The sequence below is a fragment of the Carcharodon carcharias genome, chromosome 7, assembly GCF_017639515.1.
Source record: "Carcharodon carcharias isolate sCarCar2 chromosome 7, sCarCar2.pri, whole genome shotgun sequence".
Classification (NCBI taxonomy): Eukaryota; Metazoa; Chordata; class Chondrichthyes; order Lamniformes; family Lamnidae; genus Carcharodon; species Carcharodon carcharias.
Genome location: NC_054473.1, coordinates 111176406 through 111191474, shown reverse-complemented (window position 1 = coordinate 111191474; position 15069 = coordinate 111176406). Strand labels below are relative to the sequence as shown.

Sequence of the window (15069 nt, the reverse complement as noted above, 5' to 3'; positions counted from 1 at the left end):
AATACAGTCAATGAACATTACAATCATTTCAATCTGGTCAGTGCAGACAATCAGAGAGGTATTGGAGTTATCAACATACATCATGTTGCACTCTGAGGTGCTTCAATACATTTATAATACTCTCAGTATTCACTGCATACATTCGTTTTGAGCTGTACAGCCCGAGGGGCTCTCAACAGTTCCCAGCCCCTCGGTGCTCTGTGGCAGAAAGGTCTTAGACAGCGACCTTTCCCCATTGCGCCCCAAGTTTTAGTGCATCCTTCAGCATGTAGTCCTGGACTTTGGAATGTGCCAGTCTGCAACACTTGGTCGGGGACAACTCTTTGCGCTGGAAGAACAACAAGTTTCGGGCAGACCAGAGAGCGTCTTTCACTGAGTTGATGATCCTCCCGCTGCAGTTGATGTTTGTCTCGGTGTGTGTCCCTGGGAACAGCCTGTAGAGCAGAGTCCTGTGTCACAGAACTGCTTGGGATGAACCTCAATAGAAACCACTGCATCTCTCTCCAGATCTTCTTTGCAAAGGTACAATCCATAAGGAGGTGAACAACGGCCTCGTCCCCACCACAGCCATCTCGAGGGCAACGTGCTGAGGGTGTGAGACTCCTAGGTGTTGGAAGGATCTGACGGGGAGGGCCTTTCTCACCACCAATGATTATAATATTCATTGATTGTATTGATGCACCTTGTGATACATGTTGTAAAAGTTGATTCTGATTGTACTTTTGTGATGGTGATTTTGAAATGGTTTGGAATGTTCTTCCAGATATTTTATGAATAAAGTATATTTTTCAAAAAAAAGTAAATGCATCCTTTGAACTTGTGTCTGTGGAGACGTAATGATGCCTGAGTTGAGATAAGCAGCCTCAAACCTCAATCCTTCTCCCTTAGCTTGATTTGCTTTGCTTTATACGGCCCTTAGTTGCGTTTAAATTGCATTGTCAGCAAAAGAGCCAGAATGGGGCCTGTAATTAAAAGGTTAATCCTCCAATAAGTTGAATTGCTTGTCAGTTTAATTTGATTTGAAATTCCCATGAAACATTTAACAGCAGGACTATTGAACCTTTGAACAATTCTAGCTCAGTCTGGCAGAGACATAGACATCATTATCACTGCACAAAGATGAAAATGAGCTTAATTCTGAGTTATGAAATAGTCGACCTGGTGCTGAATTTGCAAACCACATTTCCTGCCACAATACAGTAAGTACAGTCTTGAGTTGAAACTGCCGAATTATCTTAAAGCTGGTTTTAAGGGGAAAAATAAATCTGGTGTATTCCTATTGTTAAAGAATGTGGAACTTCATGTTGAATGGTTCAAATACATTGTAGGAGAATATGAAAATGGAAGTGAAATGCAAGTGTGTGAAGGATGGGGTCAACCAAAACTTAACTCATCACTACACATTAAGAGTTATGTTTCTGCCCATATGTACCATATTCCATGTAACATAACATGATTGTGCTACATTGTCACAGCTGCTGTCAGAGGTGTTAGAACTTGGTCCTGTCCACCTTCTCAGGTGGGCATAAATGACCCTGCAGCACTATTGGAAGAAAAGGGGAGTTTTTGTGATGCTCTGGTCAATGTTTATCCTTCAACCAACATCACTAAAACATTACCTGGCATTAACACATTAGCTGTTTATGGGAGCTTGCTGTGCACAAATTGGCTGCTATGTTTTCTATATAACAGCAACTACATTTCAATTAGTATTTCATTTGGGATGTCTTGAGGCCATCAAAGGTGCTATATAACTGCAAATTATTTTTTAATTATGGATTATAAATATTAAATGCTGAACACTGGAAACTTCTTAATAAAATTTGCAGTGAAAATATTCTTTAAGAAGTGCAAAAAGCTTTGCTTGGAGGGCGCCATGCTCTTTTGATGCAGACTTGGGAAAGTAGACCTGTGCCTACTGGCAGTTCAGTAGTATTTTCCTTTCTTTGCTTTAGCTGCTCAGAGCTGATTCTTCTCCTGGGAATTGCTGGGTCCGGATGTTCTTTTTACATGGGGTTGTATTCCTGCATATGTGCAAAGTATCATTGCCAATTCTTTTTCAATTTGTATAAATTTGTATAAATTTTGGTGATCAAAGTCTAAACTGTGGAGCATTGTTAATTTTTTTCAGTTCCACTGTCAGTTTCTACTATTTTCAGATCACCTGAATCTCTGTCTTTCTCCCTTTCTCCCTCTTTCTACTTCATCCCAGAAAAGCATATTTTTTTAAAATTTCTAAACCTTGCTTTTCTTTTGGCTTCTGGAAATAAGATTTGCACATGAAGAATCATCCAGGACACAGCAGTCGCTTGATCCATGTTCCTCCCACTGGATTTATAATCCCCTCCATCACTGGTACATTGTGCCAACATTCTGTATAATCTGCAGGATGCACTGTGGAAACTCGCTCCTGTTACTTTCACTGCCCCTCCCTCCCAATGACAATTTATACTGTAGTTGTAGTCTTGGTGGAATGGGGCTCCAGCTGAGGCATGGGGTTGTACTGTGCTTTGGTTTGATGTCAGTTTAGTCTGAGTGCCTGAAGCAGACAATGCAAATTTAAAACAAAAATAAGCTGGTTTAAGCAGGGATGGGACAGGTAGAGCTGGATAGGCGGCCAGTGATAAGTGGAGATAACCAAAAGATGTCATAGACAAAAGGACAAAGAGGTGTTGAAGGTGGTGTATTATCTAAGGAATGTGCTAATAGGTGACATTAAAGATAGAAAGCCGGACGAGCAAGGTACAGATAGCCCTAGTGGGGGTGGGGTGGGGGGAAGGGATCAAAATAGGCTAAAAGGTAGAGATAAAACAATGGATGGAAATACATTTAAAAATAATGGAAATAGGTGGGAAAAGAAAAATCTATATAAATTATTGGAAAAAAGGGGGGATCGGAAAGGGGGTAAGGATGGAGAAGAGAGTTCATGATCTAAAATTGTTGAACTCAATATTCAGTCCGGAAGGCTGTAAAGTGCCTAGTCGGAAGATGAGGTGCTGTTCCTCCAGTTTGCGTTGAGCCTTCTGGACTAAATATTGAGTTCAACAATTTTAGATCATGAAATCTCTCCTCCATCCCCACCCCCTTTCCGATCCCCCCTTTTTTTCCAATAAATTATTTAGATTTTTCATTTCCCACCTATTTCCATTATTTTTAAAATGTATTTCCAATGTTTTATCTCTACCTTTTAGCCTATTTCGATCCCCTCCCCCACCCCACCCCCACTAGGGCTATCTGTACCTTGCTCGTCCTGCTTTCTACCCTTAATGTCATCTAATTGCACATTCCTTAGATATTATCACCACCTTCAACACCTTTGTCCTTCTGTCTATGACATCTTTTGGCAATCCCCACCTATCACTGGCCCTCTATCCAGCTCTACCTGTCCCACCTCTTCTATTTTTCCTTCCGTTGAAGAGTCATACGGACCCGAAACGTTAACTATGTTCCTCTCCGCAGATGCTGTCAGACTTGCTGAGATTTTCCAGGTATTTTTATTTTTGTTTTGGATTTCCAGCATCCGCAGTTTTTTTGCTTCAATGCAAATTTAACCTTGTTGCAGAACTGGAATTGTAGTGTACGTATTTTGACCATAAAAATTGTTGATAAACATCCTAACGGAACCCTTATTTACGTTTCAGATGTTCCGCCACACAGACAGCCTCTTTCCCATGTTGCTGAAGACACTTTCTGATGAGTCAGATGAGGTGAGCACTGACTTAGAGGACTCTGGGTTTATGAAAAAATCTCCTGAGCTTTACATGTTAAAGGCCCTAGTTAACAGTTTTGGGCTGTTACCTCATTGCCCCCTACAGTCTGGAAGCTGTTTGATTTACTAATCATTTCTTGCAGAGGTCGTATGACCTGAGGATTAATAACGACTCCGCCTGCCTTATTCAACTCACTAAATTTAAAGTAGTTCTGCATTACAATACCAAACAAAATCAGGTTTTGAGCTATACTAAATAGTCCTGGTAATTCAATCATTTCTTTGTGCTAGAAAATGAGATATTCAGTAACTTGAGCAACATAAGTAAAACAGAATTAATAAAAGTAATCTATGTGGAATGAGCATCTTTGCATTGAGTCAAATTGCAATACATTTCGAATTTGGAAAACAAAGTGAAAAACGTTATAAAGTGCAATATATAAAATGTACAAAGATAATGCACCAGGAGTAAGTTATCCTTTGAATGAATTTCAGGTTTAAAAAGTAATTCTGATTTTATTTTTGGGCGCACATGAAAATTGAATTGTGATGGGGCGCTCCAGAAATCAGAGGGTGTTTCTAAACTGAAAACTCCTTTGAACTTTATTCTCAAAGTTTGATTTTTAGAAGAAATTGATATTGCATTCAAATATTGTAACCATTTACAGCTGAAAGTTCCCGTGGCCAAATATGCAGGAATCTCCATTTGCGTCTAAAATCCAAACCACAGTGATAAGCTTCCAGATAACAGCAACAACAGTCACATGTATTTATAAAGTGCCTTTGATGTAGTAAAATGTCAGCAAGCACTTCACAAAAACATTATCAAACAAAATTGGACACTACACCATATCACAAGATATTAGGACAGATGACAAAAAGTTTGGTCAAAGTGGTAGTTTTTAAGGAGGGAATTCCAGAGCTTGGGGCCCAGACAGCTAATGGCACAGCCACCAATGATTGAACAATGAAAATCGGGAAGACACAAGTGCCCAAAATTGAAGGAGCGCAGAGCTATTGACCCCCTGTGCAGCTGGGGAAGGTTACAGAGATAGAGAAGGGCTATGGAGGAATTTAAAAACCAGGGTCAGAGTTTTAAAATGTCTTGACACTGGCGCGAGTGCTGGCTCATTCAAATTACAGACACCACCAGTTACTTACAGGTGCAACCATTAGCAGTTTAAATCAGAACTTTAGACTCCAGCAGCTGTTTTGGTAAAACAAAATGCAAAATTCTGTTTTGTTATAGTACCAAACATGGTGCAAGTCTAACTACTTGACCAAAAGCAAACAGCTGCCTGCTGTTCACTGCTTCCAGTGGGCTAGGCCCCAAGCATGATTTACTTAGCTTGCTTCAGCTTGGATTTCTGGTAGAATTTGCCATTTGTTTTCTACACACAGTTTTCCCCAAAAAATGTGAACCAGTATAAAGACCTTACTTTGTTGCTGCACCAGATTATCATGTGAAAGAATGAGTTTAAAAAATGGGATTCCTGAATTGATCGTCATTGAGCTGAGTTTGAGTTGGGGTCAGGCCAAATCGATAACTGATCCCAGGAGCCAGTTTTCTTATTCCTATCGTACGCTTGCACTCAGGTTCATCTCAGGTCTCATGTCACTAACTGCCAAGGATAATTTTAGAGAATCTAGCTTGGTGGCTTCAGTCAGGTACTTAAATCAATTGGGAATTTGAAAGTTGCTGACTCAGAAGACACATCAGGATTGACAGCCATGATAAAAGAGAGGGCATTTCTATAGTATTTGTTACCATTTTATGTGACCCTTGCTTGTGGCTCATGCAGACCCTCTGAACATATTGATAGTCCGCATCAGTCTTGGATGAAAAAATATTGAGGGTTCAAGCCTGGTTTAATGGAGAAACTGAAACCAATTCTGTTAGAGGCAGCCAAGTGCCTAGGTAATTGTTGAAGTGTATATTCTCCAAAAGGGAGCGTGCACAGTGCAGATTTATGTTTGGTGCTTTTACTCGTAGTGATATTTGCGCTGATCTAGATGCAGGATGTTATTGCTGAGGTACAAGCATGTTTTTTTTCACTTTTAGCACTCAATATTGGCATCATGAGCTTCCTGGCCACTTCAACACAGGTTAGATATGGAGTAATACCCCTTCCATTCTGTCACAGCACAGCAACCTCGGTTCACCTGTGTGCTTTTAATCCTTTTTCTACAGCAGTCACCCTGCAAACTGGGATTGCCAATTTTGCCCAATTCTGAGCATATTTAATTTATTGACTCAGGTCAGTTAAGAAATGGGATGTCTGGTGAAGATCCCTCTTGGTTGTTTGAGAAGCTTTTTAATTTCTCTAGTCAAGGCTGCATTTGAAGGCCTTGAATGTGAAAGCATGGTATAGGTCAGTCATGGTTTTGAAGCCGCACCCCAAGACCTGATTGGGTAATTTGTCTGCTACTTCATTGTAGTACTGAGGCAATTCTGTATTATTCAGCAAACCCTTCATGAGTTGGGTTTTCAAGATCCGGTGGCAGAATTTGAAGAGCATGGTGTTAGGAATATAGAAACAGGTCTAGGCCATTCAGCACCTTGAGCCTGTACTGCTGTTCAATTAGATCATGGCTGACCTATGCCTCAACCCCATTTACCTGGCTTAACTCTTTGATACCCTTTCCCACCAAATAACAGGAGTTTGTGTCAAGATGAATATTCCTCCCTCACCACACCGCCAGGAAAAACCCTAAATGCTCGTGTTTCTGGTCACTGTTATTTTGGATCTTGCTGCATGCAAAATGGTTGCCATAGTTGCCCACATAACATTCATTTAATAATGTAATTTGTTCTGTGGTCACTTCTGAAAGATGTGGTAAAGCTATATAAATGTAGAATGTTTAAATCGTAGAATCAAAATTTACATTATTCAAAAATGAACACTGATGTACTCATTTTGACTGGATTTAAATGTTGACAAACCTGAAGCTTCAGCTGTACTTGGCAAAAACTAGGCCATTTTGAAGAGAGTGGATTTTAATTTTATCATTTCCTGAACTTAAATGGTAAAATTATACTGCATTAGATCTGGGGAGTGCAGTGTCTCTACCCACTGTATGTGGGCACAAGGTGTTTGCTGACCGGTTATATTTTAATCTGTGTCTGCTGGCACATGGGCACTTTTCCAGCATTGAAAAAATTGAAAATGAAATCTTGAACAGCTTCCATGTGGTCTGCAGCTACAGTGCACGTGGTGTGAAGCCCAAATTTGTGGGGCCTGCTTTAGGAGGTGGGGTAACTAAAGAGGATCCTGCACTATTTGGCATTATGCAGGGTGCAGTTAGATGACTGACCTGGTTCCAGCATTACATTATTCCTTTAGGGTCAGTGGGCATTGAGCACTACTTTACGTTGGCGTGATAGCTGGAGTATAACTAGCCTGTAAACAGAATTCAGAATACTTGTACATTAGAATTACATAGAATTTACAGCACAGAAACACAGGCCATTCAGCCCAATCGACATAGCTGCTGGTTAAGGTCCAGAGAAGTCTCCTCTCACCATACTTAATCCAACCCAACAAGCATATCCTTCTATTCCTTTTTCCCTCATTTGCTTCTCTAGCTTCTCCTTAAATGTATCTATGCTATTCACTTCAACTACTCCTTTTGGTGGCGAGTTCCACATTCTTACAATCTCTGGGTAAATATATTCCTTCTGAATTCCTCACAGAATTTATTAGTAGCTATCTTATATTTATGGTTCCTAATTTTGGACTCTCATGAATTGACATGCTTTCTCTACATCTACCCTATATAGCTCCTTTATAATTTTAACCTTCTTTGCTTGCTGCTTTGGATTGTGCATTTGGAAGAAGTTAGAAATCATTGGTCACCATGTCAGGATGTATGGGACAATAATCTCAAAAGAAGACTTTAAAAAAGTAGTTAAAACGCAAAGCTTTAAAACTCCACAAGTCAATGCAAGCCATTTTCCCCGGTCTTATCTGAATGGGTTTATTTGAAACACCTTGAAATGCTTTGACAGAGCGACTTTTGCTAAATGAGTCTGTAAAGTTCTAACAGTGGCAGATGATGAAGGCTGTCAAAAGAGGACAACCATTTTCCTCCCTCTCTCTCTCTATCCCCTCTTAAACAGATTAAATATTTTCCAGCCACAGCCACTGAGTGACGAATTAGACTCCTTTGAAGTTAATTTAATCCATCGAAACATATTGAAGGATCAGTCAAACAAAACTATTCATTTTATGGGTATTCTAAACCAAGCCATGAATTAAAGCCTTTATTTCCACCCTCCCCCCCCCCACTTCACCCAAGTATTTAACATGCAATGTCTAGCTCTTGATCCACAGTTATTGCCATCCCCTGCTCCAAAGAGGGCAAAGCTTTCTCTTTATCCATTGATCTTTGTTTTTGAGAAAATGGCAGCTTAAGTGTACCAGTCCCTTATGGCACTATTGTGCTCTGTAACTACTCTTAGCTGCGAGAACTAGATCATGATGTCCTCTTTGTTTCATGCTTCTGATCTTAGGTTTGAGCCTGGTACCATTAGGTTTCAGGATTTTTGACTGCTAGCCCACAGTAGGACTTCAGTGTAATTGTGTGAAATTAATAATAAGCTAAATTACCCTAAACTCTGAATTCCCTCTCTAAATTCCGCCTCTTTATCTCTTTCCTTCTTCACAATTCTCATTAAAACCTACTCCTTTGATCCAGCTTTTGGTCACCTGCCCTAATATTGCCTAAAGTGGCTCAATGTCTGACTTTGTCTCTGTAAAGCACTTTGAGACATTCTACTATGTTAAAGGTGCTATATAAAGATAGGCTGTTGTTCTAATGAGCATCCACAGCACATTGGCAAGAAATGCAAATTTGCAGCCAAGGTAAATCTGAGAGACAGCTTTAGTGCTCATTAATAGTCAGTTTGTGTTGAATGTTAGGGTGTTTAATGCAGACAAGTGTGAAGTGATTCATTTTGGTAGGAAGAATGCAGAGAGATGATATAAAATAAAGGATACAATTTTAAAGAGCGTGTAGGAGCATAAATCATTGAAGATGGTAGGACAGGTTGAGAGTGCAGCTAATAAAGCATACAGCAACCTATTAATAAAGACATAGAGCACAAAAACGAGGAGGTTATATTAAACCTATATAAAACCTCATCTGAAGTAGTAATGTCTAGTTCTGGACATTACACTTCCGGAAGGGTGTGAAGGCATTAAGATAGGGTGTAGAAAAGATTTATGAGAATGGTTCCAGAGATGAGGAACTTCAGATACATAGAAAGATTGGAGAAGTTAGAACTGTTCTCCTTGAAGAAGAGAAGTTGGGTGGGGATTTGATAGAGGTATTCAAAATCATGAGGGATCTGGCAAGAGTAGACAGGGAGAAACTGTTCCCACTGGAAGGATTGAGAATCAGAGGACAGGGATTTAAGGTAATTGGCAAAAGAAACAATGGCAACATGAGGAAAAACTTCTAAGCAGCAAGTGGTAGGGATGTGGAATGCACTACCTGAAAGTGTGGTGGGGGTAGGTTCACCCGAAGCATTCAGAAGGAAGTTGGATCATTATCTGAAAAGGAAAAATGTGTAGGGCTACAGGAAGAAGATGCTGGAGTGCCACTAGGTGAATTGCTCCTGCAGAGGGCCAGCAGTGATGGACTGAATGGCTGCCTCCTGTGCTGTAATCATTCTATGATTCTACTGAACTGTGACCTTAATTGGGCTATTATACTGCGTAGGACTAATATTACATAATATTCACAGAAACTCCATATTAGCCTCCTCCCTCCTTCCTTCACCTAACCTCATCAATATATCCCTCCATTCCTTTCTTGTGTCATTTTTTAGCTTTCACTCTGGGCACAGAGGTTTCTCCTGAATTCCCCATTAGATTTATTAGTAATTGTCTTATCCTTATGGTCTGTAGTTCTCCCTTGGGAGCATCTTCTTTTTGTCATCCCTATTGAACTCTTCAATAATCTTAAAGACCTCTATCAGGGTTGTGTATTTGATTTGCAGGTTATGTCCGTCTCTTGGCGCAAATTCATGGGAATTTCCAGATTTCAAACTAGCCATCTGGGCAATGTACCAAGCCAGGTGAACCCAACACTCCGATCTGAAATGACTCAATTTGATATGCCTATTGATCATGTGAATGGGTGGTGGGGGTTTATTGGGCACTGGCTCTATGGTGCTGGTCCTTGTGGTCTTTCAGATCCACATTATGAAGAATACCATGGCTTGGAAACTTATGTTCTCAGGATTAATGAGTAGGATAAAAAACTTTTTCCTCAGCTGGCCTATGATGCCTGATTTCGATCAATGTTTTTGACCATAATGGCCCAGTCAGCAGTGAAGAGGGTGCATCAGCCGCTGGCTGTGAGTTAATCTTCATATTTAGCATTTTAGGTTGGAGCCTTTGCACCTTCCAGTGCCAGCTTCAGCAGGGATGCAGTGATGAACAGAGTCAGGTGAGCATAATTCCAGCAAAGCCATGCCTCTTGTTCGTCATGAACTAAAGACATGCCCCTTAAGATCTGTCTTCAGTTCATTGATGCGCAGTGTTTTTAATGATATCACTCCCCCCCAACAAGACTGCAGAACCACCCCTCACATGACCATGCTCACGCTCTTTCTTACCACCCTGACAAAGCTCAATCCCCTCCCTCACCCCAGAAATGCTCAAGCTCCCTCCCTCACCCCAGCCTCCCCTGACAGTGCCGACTCCTCAGACATTGGCTGGACAGGAGCCAGGGTTTCTGGAAGATGTTGGAGGGGGGTGGGATGATGCAGGAGGGGGTGAACACTGTCCAGACGGTATGGGGGGGTGGCTGGTGAACATTGCAAGGAGAGGGGTCAACATTGATGTGATTGCCATTGCGCTTTGATGCTCTAGATGATTTACTTAGAGTTACACTGCTCAGCAGGCTTTACATCTGCTATAAAAAACTCTAAATAAATCTGTGCAAAAACCAGGATAAGCATAGGACAAACAGCCCAAGTCTCTGTGGTTCACCTGATCCTGCTGTTGTAGGGAATCATGCAGGATAAAACCGGCAATTGGAAGTTTAAACTTCCCATGTAAATACTGCGCATGTGCGCTTGCTGGGACTTCCTCACGGTCCTGCGACATGTCAGCAACCAAAGCTGAATCATTCGCCATTGCACATAGCAGAAGATCTGGCCAAAGCAGCAGTGTGCCTCATCCCTGCCTGTATTATTGAGGACAGCTGCCATCTCACGTCCACACCTTTGAGCTTCCTTGTTTAACCCATCTTTTAGAATTTGCTGCCAAATTCCTTTGAATTACTGATGAAATATGTGATGTAGATGCCACTTTTTACAGCTGCCAAATCGATTTGTGTGGAAGTGCTAATATAGTGCCACAGGTTTGCACACTGATTTAACCATTCTGTCTCCAGTCAGATCATTTGACGTTGGAATAGGATTGTATTAGCTGCAGTGGAACAGATGGAGATAGCAAAGCTGCCCAAAGCCAGTCTAAATGACAGAGCTCCACTATGGAACTGCCTGTCTACTTACTGGCCCAGGTCTGTGCTAGTCCTTTGGAGACTGGAGAAATGTTAGTAAATATGCACAGCTAGGTGAAACAAGCTGCAGGCATGTGTACATACTGCTGATCATTGGTGACCAGACGCACAGTCAATGAGTGTTACCTTACCACCTTGAATCAGGTAGTAATGATTTATGTGTCAACTTCATTCCTACAAAGACGGTGTTTGAATGGTCAAAAGTAGATCCTCTTATAACTATGAGTTAACTGGATGAATTCGTAAGCTCCAACTAGTGTTACTGATAAATTTACCCAGATGTACAAAAATAGGAGCACTTTTCTTTCCCCAAAGTGAAGTTTGTTCCTTGAATATTAGCTGGAATGCAATTGGTGGCACCATATTAGAACTGTCTCTCATAATTGCAGACTGGAAACCAGTTATTATTCAGTGGGTCCCATCAGGGAGATTTATTAGGTGGCCACATTACTTTTAAAGTGTACCCAGGTTCATTTCCTTCTGTGGTGAGCCTTGTTTACTAGAAGTGATGAGACGCTGCTGGGACAGTGCCAAGACAGCTGAAGTACACAAAGGAAATGAGTGCCAGCCACCTGCTCAGTCCTATATACCTCCTCTTAACAGTGAGTACTCCAAACTGGGTCACAATGGAGGAAGTAATTTTATAAAGGGTGGTGAAAAGTTATTTTTTGCAGCAAAGAACACAGCTGAAGATGTTTGTGTTTGCGCTCTTGGCTCTTATAGCTGCTTCATCAATGATCTTCCTCCTCCCATCATAAGGTCAGAAGTGGGGATGTTCGCTGATGATTGCACAATGTTACAATGTTCACCATTCGCGGCTCCTCAGATACTGAAGCAGTTCGTGTCCAAATGTTGCAAGGCCTGGACAATATCCAGGCTTGGGCTGACAAGTGGCAAGTAATATTCGTGCCACACAAGTATCAGGCAATGACCACCTCCAACAAGAGTGAATCCAACCATCGTCCCTTGATGTTCAATGGCATTACCATCGCTGAACCCCCTACAATCAACATCCTGGGGGTTACCATTGACCAGAAACTGAACTGGACTAGCCATATAAATACTGTGGCTACAAAAGCAGATCAGAGGCTAGGAATCCTGTGGCGAGTAACTCATCTCCTGACTCCCCAAATCCTGTTCACCATCTACAAGGCACAAGTCAGGAGTATGAGGGAATACTCTCCACTTGTCTGGATGAGCATAGCTCCAACAACACTCAAGAAGCTTGACACCATCCAGGACAAAACAGTCTGCTTTCTGTGCTTAAAGCTACTACATGTGCTGCCCCTGACTACCTGCAAGCACCAGGTCCAATTATGGTAAGTGGGTCCTATCCTTGGAACATCCCAAAATGTTTCACAGTCAATGAAATATTCTTGAAGTGAAGTCACTGTTGTAATGTAGGACACATGGCAGCCAAATTGGGCAAACAGGATCCCACAAACTGCATTAAGATAACAACCAGATAACCTGTTTATGCTGCTGGTTGAGGGATTAATGTTGGATGGGACACAGGTGGTAATTGCCATGTTCTTCTTCGAAATAGTGCCACAGGATTGTTAGAACGTCAACTGAGAGGGGAGATGTGGCCTCGGTTTAACATCTCATCTGAAAGTCTGAATTGGAAGTGTCAGCCTAGATTTTTTTGTCCAAGTTCCTGAAGTGGGACTTGAAAATGCAACTTTCTGATTCATTCACATCTGCTGCTTATTATAATTGAATGGCAGATTTCCGTGATACCTTGCTGTTTTTGGTGGAAGTTAGTGATTTTTGTTGCAAGGTAAGGGTACTGTGCAGATTGAGGTTTGCTGGAGGCAAAGTATGGACCTTGCATACAGGTATCTGCTGTCATCTATTGCTGTGTGGAGTTATCCTGTCAAAGTGCGATGGTATGCAGCCTTTTTACTTTGAGAGAGAGAATGTTGGGGTAGAGGATTGAGCTTGGAAAGGAATATTGGAAGTGACATGCATTTAATCAGGGCTGAGAAACTATCTTGTGGTTTGTCATGACCCAAGAAGCAGATAAATGGGGTGAAACAGTCTAATAATTCTTAGCTGCTTGGGGGAAAAATAATCATCTAGGATCAAGGTGGAAGTGAAGATGATCTTGGCTGATCTCCAGCATTTGGAATGCGCTGCATGAGTAAGCCAAACCCCAGAGGGTTTGCAAAGAGAATGGCTGTCGTCCAATTGTCAGAGCCATTGCTGGGGCTGAGAAGCCTCTGCTCTCTGTGTGGTCATTCATTTTATTGTCCTGCCTCTCTCTGAGTCATTGAGGTCCACAGCACAAAAAAGGCCTTTTGGCCCATCGAGTCTGCGCCAGTCAAACAAGTACCTGACTATTCTAATCCCATTTTCCAGCACTAGGCCCATAGCCTTGTATGCCATGGCATCGCAAGTGCACATCCAAATACTACTTAAATGTTATGAGGGTTCCTGCCTCTTCCACCCTTTCAGGCAGTGAGTTCCAGATTCCCACCACCCTCTGGGTGAAAAAATTCTTCCTCACATCCCCTCTAAACCTCCTTCACTTAAATCTATGCCCCCTGGTTATTGATCCCTCCACTAAGGGGAAAAGTTCCTTCCTGTCTGCCCCTCATAATTTTATACACCTCAATCGTGTCCCCCCTCAATCTCCTCTGCTCCAGGAAAAAGAACCCCAGTCTATCCAATCTCTACTCATAACTAAAACTCTCCAGCCCAGGCAACATCCTGGTAAATCTCCTCTGCACTCTCTCTAGTGCAATCACATCCTTCCTATCATGTGGATTCCAGAACTGCATGCAGTACTCTAGCTGTGGCCTAACCAGTGTTTTATACAGTTCCAGCATAACCTCCCTACTCTTATATTCTATGCCTCGTCGAATAAAGGCAAGTATCCTATATGCCTTCTTAACCACCTTATCTACCCATCCCACTACCTTAACCGGTGGACGTGCACCACCAAGGTCCCTCTGATCCTCAGTATTTCCCAGGGTCCTACCATTCATCGTATATTCCTGTGCCTTGTTGGTCTTGCCCAAGTGCATCACTTCACACTTATCTGGATTAAATTCCATTTACCACTGATCAGCTTATCAGACCAGCCTGTCTATATCCTCCTGTAATCTAAGGCTATCCTCCTCACTATTTACCACCCCACCAATTTTCGTGTCATCCATGAACTTAGTGATCAACCCTCCTACATTCAAGCCTAAATCATTTATATATACCACAAACAGCAAGGGACCCAATACTGATCCCTGTTGAACGCCACTGGGCACAGGCACCCAGTCACAAAAACACCCCTCGACCATCACCTTCTGCTTCCTGCCGCTCAGCTGAACCTGGATCCAATTTGTCAATTTGCCTTGGATCCCATGGGCTCTTAACTTCATAATTAGTCTCCCATGTGGGACCTTATCAAAAGCCTTGCTGAAGTCCAAGTAGACTACATCAAATTCATTGCCCTCATCTACACACCTCGTCACCTCTTCGAAAAATTCAATCAAATCGGTCAGACATGACCTCCCCTTGCTGACTGTCCTTGATTAATCCCTGCCTCTCCAAGTGTAGATTAATTCTGTCCCTTAGAATTGCTTCCAATTGTATCCCCACCACTGAGGTTAGACTGACTGGCCTGTAGTTCTCTGGTTTATCCCTTTCTCTCTTATTGAATAATGATACCGCATTGGCTGTCCTCCAGTCCTCTGGTACGTCTCCTGTGGCCACAGAGGTATTGAAAATTATTGCCAGCGCCTCTGCTATCTCCTCCCTTGCCTCACTCGGCATCCTGGGATACATTTCATCCGGGTCTGGAGATTTATCTACTTTTAAGCCTGCCA

General features: G+C 42.0%; 1 protein-coding gene across 7 annotated transcripts in view; it reads left to right on the top strand.

Annotated features, from left to right (window-relative positions):
• The window catches only part of vac14 (vac14 homolog (S. cerevisiae)), a 449264-nt gene that overhangs the window by 118488 nt on the left and 315707 nt on the right, over positions 1-15069 (top strand). For all 7 annotated transcript variants that reach the window (XM_041191735.1, XM_041191734.1, XM_041191731.1 and 4 more), the window contains exon 13: positions 3642-3707. In XM_041191735.1, coding sequence (XP_041047669.1) covers positions 3642-3707 — 66 coding nt within the window. The remainder of the gene's footprint in view (positions 1-3641; positions 3708-15069) is intronic.